This window comes from Manis pentadactyla, chromosome 2 (assembly GCF_030020395.1).
Source record: "Manis pentadactyla isolate mManPen7 chromosome 2, mManPen7.hap1, whole genome shotgun sequence".
NCBI lineage: Eukaryota > Metazoa > Chordata > Mammalia > Pholidota > Manidae > Manis > Manis pentadactyla.
In genome coordinates, this window is record NC_080020.1 from 129,443,656 (window position 1) to 129,455,078 (window position 11,423).

An 11,423-nucleotide genomic window follows, 5' to 3' on the forward strand; every position below is an offset into this window, starting at 1 on the left:
GGCTTCTCAGCTAGACAATGAACTTTCTTAGAGCAGGAGATTTATGCACTGAATAGGTGGAAGAAGATGTCTATTTTTCAGCAACCAGAACCAAAAAAAGCCTTCTTTCTGGAAAGCTCAGCTGATGTGGACTTCATTACTCTGGGAAGAACTGCTGTTCTGGCTCACTCACAGTAGATACCATGCTGCACCAAAGTGTGTCAGAGCATCTCAAGAAGGATGCTGTCTTTGTGTGGTTCCAGTCCATCTGTAGCTTCTGATCAAATATCCTTAACCAATAATACCAATTCAAAATCTCATACAGTTACAACATTTATTAAAGACATGTGACATAAACACAATTCAGGGTCATATATTTTAATACATCCCTAATGCCATCCTAAAATGAGAATCCAGAAGTTTCTACCAGTTAAACAGCTATGCAAAGTAGTCTAAACAGCTTCCAGAGATAGCACAAGATAAGGGCTAAGGGCAAAAGTGATTATTAATAACTCTAAATCAACCCAGAAATCATTCTGTTTCAAAGGGTGGAGGGAGTTAAGACAAAGCTTTTTGAGTTGATTCTCAAGGGGAGAGAAAAATTACTCTCTTTTCTTTCTCTTGCTTTAAATGCGCAGAAAGATTCCCCAAATCTCTGAAAATATCTTCTGTCAAACCAACAATGTTACTGTTAGCTGCACTGCTTTGATTTGAACTAAACAGTGGACTCAGTGTGGTTTACCTTCTGATTTTCATCAGAATGGAACTATTTACTGGAGGCAAAAGACAAAGACCCACTTCTGTCTAAGATTCAGGGAGACCTTTGGAAGGATCTTCACATAGCTGGTAAATCAGACAACAGCTGCTGGTTGCAGCATGAAAAGCATGGCCTAGGCTCCCTACTCCAAGAGCAGTCACAAAATAGAATATAATATAAATGAATAAAATATATTTGCAAAGACTATGTGAAATATAGGCCCAAAGGCCAGAATGACTCTGCTCCACTACAGCTGACTATTCATAGAAGATTGAAGATGCTACACTGCATAAAATGATGACTCAGGCCCTCCAGCACAAAGAGTATTCACTTACATAAACATAGAGGTTCTAAGTTATCAACATGCTCCCTAGATCCTCAGGCATCAGTCCTTCACTTCCTTTAAGTCTGGGTCTAAATGCCAACTTTTCAGTAAGGCCCAGGATGACTACTCTAATTAAAACTGAAACCCCCTCCTCCTCCCAACTCCCAATAATCTTTAATCTGACGTTTTTCTTTACCCAGAGACATCACCTGTGTGCCTGTGTGCATGCACTCATGCTAACTGTTTTACTTCCCCTCCCTCCAGGCCCTCCCCAACACAAAGATAAGATTGGCAAGGACAAGATTTTTATCTGTTTACTGATGTATGCCAAAAATCTAGAAGAGTTCCTGACACACAGTAGGAATTAAGAAGTCAATATATATTGGCTGAATCAATGAATGACCCTGAGCTTAGAGAGACTTGACCTTGCATGCCAATTCCACTTAACACCAGTTGTAACACCCTGAGAAATGATCACCCTCTCTGCAGGTAAGTTTCCTAATCAGTAAAATGGGGGCCTTCGGAGTGCCTGCCCCATTGGCCCATTATGAGGATTACAGGAGTCAGTGAGTGCATCATGCCTGGACATAGCAAGCTTTCAATAAACGTTGGCTGCCTTCATCTTTATTATTTCAAGACATGCTTCCCAAGGTGGTGATGGACTTGTGAAGATTTATGCCCTTGGGCAACTGGCTCTACTCACATCTGACAGCCGATCTGAGATGGTGAAAGCGACCTAGGGCACTTGATAATGTAACAGAGCTACCAAGGGCCAGGCACTGTCACTGAGGCCTCATCAGCTCCAAGTCAACAACACCCAAGAGTTTGCGAAGGAGCTGTTAACAGAGTATTACTGCCTCAGACCTGCTGGAGTAGAATAAACAGAACAAAGAAACCACCAAGCAAGAGAGGGTGAGGTTCTGAAACCTTAAAAGGCAGGGAAAGCAGCCTGTCTCTTCCCACTTGAACAGAGAGATTTGTTTATTTGGTTTAATGAGAGTCAAAGCTAATGGTCCTAATGGCTTTGAATCACCCCAACTCATTCTCCAGATTTCTACACAGGGGCTGAAATTTATACTTTTTGAAAGAAGATAGAGAGAAAAAAATAGTCTGCCATAAAAGAATTTACCAGAACATACTAATCATTTAGACATTCGCTTATGTTTCTAGAAAGTTAAATTAATGGAATGGTACCGTAACTCTTCCCTGGAGCAAAATCCCAGTTGGCCTAAAATCCAAGAACGCAAGCTGCAAACTTCAGTAGATTCCCTGAGGAGGGAAGTGGCATTGTTGCAAGAGTGGTACAAGAACGCGAGCTGCAGACATCTGTGGATGCCCTGAGGAGGAAAATGGTATTGATGTGGGAGGAGGTGGCATGAGAACGTGAGCTGCAAACCTCTGTGGATTCCCTGGGAGGGAGATGGCCTTGATGCGGGAGGAGGCGGCACAAGAGCACTTGGCAGCAAGGTGCCCTTGGAGACTAGACGGCAGCACTGCCAGGTGCTCTGAAGGAGGAAGAGGCCATCAAGGAAAAGGACGCACTCCTGAGGGAAGCACAGGCGGAGGTGGCACGAGAACATCAGCTGCGAAGCATTGAGCTGAAGGTAAGAGAGCTTCTGAAGACAGTTAACATTGCTGTGAGGTACAGTAGAAAAGGTAAAGGTTGTAGCAGAGGAGGCACTCAGGGGAGGGGAGAGAAAGGTGCCATCAGCCCCAGAAATGGAGGAGCTGGAGCAGGATGAAGGGGTGTTGCCAGAGGCACTGGCACCTCTGGTATTGAAAGCACGCCCAGTTGTTGTAAAGAAAATAAAGACTCAGCAGCTGAAAGTTCCCCAAAGAGAGGAGCAGCCCCCTCTCCAGGTCGTGGAGCACTCTATGCTCCACCCCTATACTCAGGCTGAGCTGGTGGATTTGGGCTCCTGGTTTAGGCAGAAGCCCTTGGAGTCAATATCAGCTTGGCTCCTGCATCTGTGGGACTTAGGGGTGGATGGAATTGTTCTGTCGGGATCAGAGATGGGAAAGCTGTCTTCCCTGACAGTGCAGCCCGCCTTGAGGCAGCGATTATAAAATGCACATCAGACCCCAGGAAGTCACCCCCTCCTCAATTGGCTTATGGCTGCACTTCATGCTGTGTGGCCCAATCCGGGTGATCTGCCATCCTCTCCTGTTAGAAGGCAGACATATGCTGAGCTCCAACAGGTGCTATGAGAGCTAGGCATAAGAAATGCCATCTATAGTCCAGAGAATTATAACCCAGATGAAGAGATTTTCACTACTGAGATGAGAAATATTGTACTTCAAACAGCTCCTACATCCCTCGTTGGGTCTCTAGTGGCCATTCTTTCCCCTCACTTAGGACATCCCATAAGCGAGGTGACATGTACAGTAGCAGACTTAGGAGAGGCAGAGGCAATGAGAATCTGGAAAGAAATAAGACCTGTTACTCACAAGAAGAATTTACAGGGCCCCATGAAGGTTATGAGGACCCAGATGTGGGTTGATTTAATACGGGCAGGAGCAGATGGAAGGAAATTAGATGGAAAGTCCAATAGGATCTTACTAGAGCTATGGCAGCAGCTGAAACCAGAGCAGCAGTTCCAGCCCTTAAGACCAAAGAGGCAGAGGTCAAAGACAGAGCCACGAGTCCGGCCTGTGTGTTTGCAAGAATTCCTGCTGGAGAACAAGCCAACATCACTTGAGCCCACACAGGAAGGTGATTGGGGAACACGGTTTGACTGAGGAGAAGGTCAAGATCTCTGCCCTGAGGGACCAGGGGGGTACTGGAGGCCACATGTTGAAATAGCTATCCATTGGTCCCCAGTGAATATACAATGTGTCCTGGCTTTGGGGACACAGGGGCTGAATATTCACTGATTCATGGTAACCCTGAGGGGTTTCCCAGGACCCCCAGTATCATAAATGGATATGGGGGGAAGGCTATCAAGAGTAAAAAAAGCCCAAATCCCTTTGGGAATAGGGCATCTACCCACAAAAGAGTATACTGTGTATATATCTCCTATTCCTGAGTATATTTTGGGGATTGATATCCTGCAGGGTCTATGGTTGCAGACCACTGCAGGTGAGTTCAGACTGAGAGTATGTGTGGTGAAGGCAGTTCCAAGGGAACATGCTAGTCACCCTCCCATAGCTTTGTGCCTCAGCGGATGACTAATACCAAACAATACAAAGTGCCTGGAGGGCATAAAAAGATTGGAGAAACTCTCCAGGGGTTGGAAAAGGTGGGTATTATAAAGCCCACCCATAGTCTTTTCAATTCCCCAGTGTGGCCTATAAAAAAGCCAGATAGCTCCTGGCATATGACTGTGGATTATAGAGAACTGAAAAAAGTCATACCCCCTATGCATGCTGCTGTCCCCTCTATTGCAGGCTTGATGGATACCCTCAGCCATGAACTAGGAACATACCATTATGTGGTAGATCTTGCTAATGCCTTCTTTTCCATTGACATTGAGCAGGAAAGTCAGGAACAGTTTGCCTTTGTGTGGGAAGGACGGCAATGGACTTGCACCGTCCTTCCACAGGGATACCTCCACAGCCCCACCATCTGTCATGGGCTTGTAGCCCAGGACTTGGCTACGTGGGAGAAACTGCCAACAGTGCGGCTGTACCATTATATTGATGATGTCATGCTCACTTCCGGTTCTTTCAGATCTAGAAGGTGCAGTACCTAGACTGCTGCAATATCTACAGGAGAAAGGATGGGCTGTGAACAGCACCAAGGTTCAGGGACCTGGTTTGTCTGTTAAATTCTTGGGGGTCATCTGGTCAGGTAAGACCAAAGTTATACCAGAAGCAGTTATAGACAAAGTCCAGGCCTTTCCTACCCCCTGTAGCATTGCTACAGGAGTTTCTGGGTCTTCTAGGCTACTGGAGAGTGTTTATACCACACTTGGCACAAATTCTGAAGCCCTTATACCGGTTGGTATGAAAGGGTGCCAGGTGGAACTGGGATGAGACATGTGCATCTGCCTTTACTACAGCAAAATGGGCACTCAAAGCCATGCAAGCCTTGACTGTGATAGACCCATCAAGGCCCTGTGAGCTGGATGTTCACGTCACTGAAGATGGTTATGGCTGGGATCTCTGGTAGCTGCTTGAACAAACTCGCCAACCCATTGGATTCTGGTCACAACTCTGGAAAGGGGCAGAAGTACGATACACTTCAATAGAAAAACAACTGGCTGCCGTGCATCACACCTTGCTGGCTACAGAACCCATCACTGGAATGGCCCCAATAAGGGTAATAACCACCTATCCCATCTTGGGGTGGGTACAAGACTGGACCCAAAAGCCAAGGAGTGGTGTGGCACAAACACCCACACTGGCCAAGTGGGGTGCTTACCTACAGCAGCATAGTGCCCTCTCTAGTAGCCCCTTGAGTGAAGAACTCCAACACTTGTTGGGGCCAGTGACATATACTAGTGAAAAGCAGGAAGAACTTGCTTCTGAACCTTTAGTAGCAGAGAGTCCCTATCGGGAGGGAAGAGCCCCTATACCTGAAGATGCATGGTACACAGATGGCTCCAGCCATGGGCAGCCCCCAAAATGGAGGGCCATAGCTTTCCACCCTAGGACTGAGACAATATGGATGGAAGATGGTGAGGGGAAGAGCAGCCAATGGGCAGAGTTGCAGGCCATGTGGCTTGTGATCAGCCAGGAGCCCTCCCCTATAGCTGTCTGCACTGACAGCTGGGGTGTCTATCAGGACCTGACCCTGTGGCTTCCAACCTGGTACCGTGCCAACTGGCTGGTTGGTCACCAACCCCTTTGGGGGCAAGAATTATGGCAAGACTTATGGGCCTGTGGTCAGACTAAAATAATTACAGTATACCATGTGACAGGTCATTTGCCACTGGCATCCCCAGGAAATGATGAGGCAGATAAATTGGCCCAGATACGTTGGCTAGAAGGAAAGCCTGCCTCTGATGTAGCCCAATGGCTACATCAGTGTTTGTTGCATGTGGGCCAAAAGACAATGTGGGCTGTAGCCCGTTGGTGGGGCTTGCCTTTGACCTTCGAAGAAGTTAGTAGAGCCCAGCAGGAGTGTGTCGTGTGCTCCAAAAGGGACTTACACCAAGTTCCACAGCAACATGGAACAATAGCTAAGGGGCCTATACCCCTCGTCAGGTGGGAGATAGACTATATTGGGCCTCTACCTGTGTCAGAAGGATATCAGTATACGATTACTTGTGTGGACACAGCTACTGGACTTCTGGTTGCTTTTCCTACCCGTTGTGCAGACCAGCAGATGACCAAAAGAAGCCTGGAGTGTCTCTTTGCTGCCTATGGCTGACCACAGGTGATTGAGAGTGATCAGGGCACCCATTTTACTGGACATACATTGCAAGAATGGGTGCGACAGCTGGGAATCAAGTGGAAGTTTCATGTGCTATAAAATCCTACTGCAGCAGGCATGATAGAGAGGCACAATGGCTTGTTAAAATCCAGACTAAAGCCAGATACCAATAGTCTGCGGGGATGGTCAGTCTGCTTATGGACCGTGCTACAGCGTTTGAATGAGAGACCCCAAAAGGGAGCTCTGAGCCCCATAGACATGTTAACACATATGGCTGCCTCCCCTATACAACTGGAAGTACAAACCAAGGAAGAATCACTGAAACCGAGGTTTGGCCACCAGAATAACATCTTGCTGCCAGCACCAACTGCACTGATCTCCGGAGACTCCATGAAGTGGACATGGCCTTGGACCTTTCGACACATGGACAAACGATGGCTGGCTCTCCTGGCACCTTGAGGACAAGGCCTGGAAGCTGGCTTCCTGTGTATTTCTGGAATAACAGCAGAGGGGCCACCAAAGGTCACAGTAGTATCTCCTGAACGGCCAGAAGGTAGGAGCATCTTACCAGGGAGTTTTGTTTTATCATTGTGGCCAGTGCATGCACCTCCAGTAGCTCTATATATAGACCCTTCAGTAACCCCCATGGGGAAAGGAGTAAAAGTATGGTATACTAGACCTGGAAGGGACCCCCTTCCTGCTACAGTCCTATCACAGAACCACTCTCTTGCATGCATCCTACCCGATGGACAAGATTTACCTATGTTGGTCACATCAAAACATGTGTCCTATCACCCCTAAAGTCTTTGTGGATTGGGAACTTCCTCTGGCTTGAGGATTATTATAATTTTAGTTATTAGGAACCTCCTCTGGCTTGAGGATTATTATAATTTTGTATCAAAATCTTGCTGTATCTTAATTTTTATTATCTCTAAGTTGTTGTTATCCTCTGTTGCTACTGTGGAATCTGGTTACAGTGCTCCAGCTTTCTTGCACAGGGACCATTGTGGAAGATTGAAAGTGTGTAGATTGTAAGGCAAGAATCCTGGAGGGGTGGAGTGTGGGTTCCTATGGCCAGGATCCTCACTGAGCTTAAACCACCTGATGGTGTAACTGGCCTGTTGCTTGGCTGCTGCTTCCATACCATTAGGCAATAAGCTATTATTATGCTATATAGAGAGCTCGGCCCAGTGCTCTGGGAGGAGGCAGAGACGCTAGTGCTCAACCTACCATAGAGAGAACAAGCCGGGTAATAAACCCTTTCACCCCAAAGACCGTTTTGCTGTCAATTTCTTTGGTCACACTGAATCCACAGCGAACTTGCCTGGGGCTGAAACCCATTGGCAAGACACTGCCCTATTTATTTTAATATGTCTTCCCAAGGCTAATCTCCATTAAGTGGTGCATTAAGGCATTATAACAGCAAAATAAAATACATGACTACATCTCAAGGATTAGATCATGACAAATAATGCCAATAAGAAACTCTCCTGATTCTTCTAGAGAAGAAAGACTGGAAGATTTCTGGGGAATTGAGTAAGGTCACAGAGGCTAAGTTGAAACAAATCAAATTTACAGACTCCCAAATTGATGCTCTTCACTCTACACAAGAACTTCCCCAAACTTTAACATGCACATGATAAATAAACCAGTAGTTCCAAGAGGAACCCAAGATTCTACGTTGCTGGAAAGCTCCCAGGTAATGCTAATGTGCTGGTCCTTGAATTACAGGAAGTAGGAATCCACTGCACCTGCTAAGGTAAACCTCAGGAATAAAATATTTGTTGTTGTTTTAATGAAAAAGATGTTTTTCATGAGCAAGTTAAACTGAGATTATATAGGAAATATTCAGGAGCAGGATAAACTGAGATTATATATGAAATACCAAGGCTTTAAACCTTCTAGTAACTCACCACCACCTGTTATTAAAGTTAAGGTGGTTGACATTTACATGATGGTGTTGACTGTAAATATACTTAACTTGCAAATTTTTAAGGTACATATACACAAACAGCAATGTTTTACAGCTGAGCTATCTCACTGAATTCTACAGATACACATTCACTGATTAATTTTCCTCTTTTTAATATGCCATACCTAATTGCACTATATCTACCAAAACTGTCTTAATCCTCAGTCTCCTTTAATAAGAGATACTGTGTCTAGGCGCTGCTGTCATTTTCTTTGAAAATTGACATTTTAGGTAAGAGAGATGGCCCTGACATGTCAAATTCCAACAGGCTAATATGCCTCGGTCACACATTCCCATAACACTGTGTTAACAAAGTTGACCATACTCAATTACATTTACCATAACTCTATTTAGGAGAGGTGCAGGGGAACTGGAGAGAGAAAAGATTTTTTAAGAAGTTGATGTTACTTCGATTTCTCTTTTTTCCTTGCTTATCGCAGAGGAACCTCAAGATGCATCAGAAGAAAACTGATTTTAAAAAACTAAGCACAATGTGTCCCTCCAGCCAAAACGCAGTTACCTCCCAAAGCTTCCTATTGGTCGCCTTGCATCAGCTGAGCCCAAGAGGCTTTGCCTGTGGGAAGTCCACAGTGTATCTAAATCCGATTCCAGTAAAATTTCACTTCAGCTGAAGTGAAAATGCAGAGGTAGCATTTACGTATAACAGCTGGAGAACATTAGTTCTCTGTCTCTCCTTTTCCTTCCCAAGGGTTGAAAACGCTGCTGTTCAGACAGGAAGTCGTCATACACCACACACTGTACAATACGGGAACGCTGGGATATGAGAACAAGTTGCAGAGGATTAGGATGAGCGAAGGGGGGTGGGGTTGCTCAAGAACGCAGAGCAGCGACTCTGGTGCCTCTTGGGGTGTCCTTCCGCCCCACAGTGTTCAAGGAAAATAACGTACGCACACCCAGAATTGACAAGTGCACACTGTCCGCCCTGAAAGCCTGTGATAACTCAGAGTAAGAAGGCTTAGTCTTTCATTTTTCCACAAATTTTTCAAACGTTAACTCTTAAGTTTTGGGGAGTGGCCAAGATTCTCCAATAATCTTTTCTGGCATACTTTCACATTTTCTATCTAAAAAGACAACCGTTTAACTTTCTTAAAAATGATATTGTCAGGAAAAAAAAACTCACATAACTGCCCAGAATAAGGACATCATTTATATATAATTATATATATTTCATATGTATGTGGAATTCTACACATGATCTGGGAAGGAATGATTTAAACAAAAGGTTCTGTGGGTGTGTTTTTTTGCGTTGGTTTCTGCTGTCATTTCACAACATTGCTGGAAAGGAATACACACACAAACACGGGGAGACACATCCACATTGTGTGGCCACAACTCCAAGTTTTGAACAGGATGATAGAAGTTTCCCTGACACCACATGGTGAATAGCTATTCTGCATTCCTACCAGTCAGCAGGCGCTGGACCCCGTTTGTAACCGCCTGTCCTCTGAGGACAGGCTATAAAACCCACCCTGTCTCTTCCACGCCCCTTCCAGCCAAGTTCACGAAAGACAAATTTTTCTAACTTTTGAACTAAAGAAAATGCCTTTGCAGTATGCATTATCAGAGGCATGCTGTTAATCAACTGGGTTACAACCCTACGGTTTTATGCAAAGAGGGGAAGGAGGGACGAGGGAGAAGCCAACCCACACATCCATCATCCCTTTAGGAGTAGGTGGAGTTTAAAGTTCCCCAACTTCCAAGTTCCCACTTGACAGGCAGTATTTCTGTGCAATTTCCAGCCCTACGTAACAGATGGTCCTTTGCCCGTCTTGAGCCCCGAGAGAGCCCAGACAAAGCCCCCAGCCACACCTCGCCTCGCAGGGCCTATAGGTGGTCAGGTTCTCAAAGTTGTCAGCCCAGGGGCAGTGAGTAGAGAATAGAAACTTAACTACTTCTTCCAAAAGTTTTCTGCGACGGGAAAATCCAGAGAACAGGAGCACAAAGACCTGGGAAAGTTTCACAGCGTTATTTTTCAAAAACGTCTTCCGCCATATGCCAAACCATCATCCTAAACCCCAGATGCCTAGGGAAGGAAAGTTGAGGCACGTTTGTTCAGAAACTCGGCAGAAACGCAACTTGAGCCTTCCCAAAGACAACCTGGGAAGTTGCTTAAAAAGACCCCCACGGTGGGAAAGCATCCTCGGGGCGCCTGAGCACTCGGTGCCAAAGGGGACGGCGACGGCCAGGACAGGGTGCCCAGGGGGTGCGCCGGACCGCGCGCAAGAACCTTCCCTCCCACACGGAAGCGCGAGGGGAGGGAGGGGAGCGATCGGGGGCCCAGGCCGGGCGGCCCACTCACCCTCGCTGCCGTACTGTTTGCCATTGTTCGCGCCCATCCTGCAGCCGTCATGCCCGCCGTCTCCCCGGACACTCCATTGCTGGGGCGCACCGCATGCGCGCTCCGCCCGAGGAAAGCCCGCCCGACGGGACCGTTAGCTGCGCATACCCCACGCTCGGGGGTCGAGCTCCGGCCGGGGTGGGAGGCCTGCACTCAGATAGGAGGGGGCGCTTCGTCCCCTCTCGCACCCCAATTTCTCCGGGTGGGGCCGGGGTAGCAGCCGCTTTTAAAATCCGCGTTTGGGGCCAGCGGGCGCAGCGCCGCAGAGAGCCCGCGCCCCTGGGCCGCCCAGAGGCTCGCCGCGCCGCCGCCGCCGGGTCCCCATCCGCCCGCCCCGATCCCGCTGCTGTGGGCGCTGAGCCGCGCGCGCGGCCGGGGTCCCCGGCTCCCGCCTCCGCCCGGCGCCCTTGCGCGCCCGCGGCTTCCCAGGGGAGGGCGCGGCGGCCACTTGTTGCGGGTGCCCCGAGCGAGCGGCGACTCTCGGCCCTGCGCTGCGCGCCCGCGGGCCGGACTTTTGTTAGCGCCAGGCGCCTCCTCTCGCCGCCCAGCGTCAATCACAGCTGGAGCCCCGGGGAGGAAGGCCGGCCCGAGATGCGCGGCCTTTTAAAGGAGCAGCACGCCTTTTCGGGGCTCCAGTCCCCACCTCCGCCTCCGCGCAGGCCCTCGCGCAGCCGGTGAACGGTTTTGAGCGAAGGAGCGTCCTCTTGGCTGTAT

General features: G+C 47.8%; 1 protein-coding gene across 2 annotated transcripts in view; it reads right to left on the bottom strand.

Annotated features, from left to right (window-relative positions):
• Positions 1-11,200, bottom strand: part of FBXL7 (F-box and leucine rich repeat protein 7) — a 408,357-nt gene extending 397,157 nt beyond the window's left edge. Inside the window, exon 1 of one of the 2 annotated variants that reach the window (XM_036896683.2) lies at positions 10,671-11,200. In XM_036896683.2, the coding sequence (XP_036752578.1) occupies positions 10,671-10,707 (37 nt within the window). In that variant the 5' untranslated portion in view covers positions 10,708-11,200. The remainder of the gene's footprint in view (positions 1-10,670) is intronic. The other variant, XM_036896682.2, reaches the window with a different exon arrangement.
• Positions 11,201-11,423: the final 223 nt, after the last annotated feature.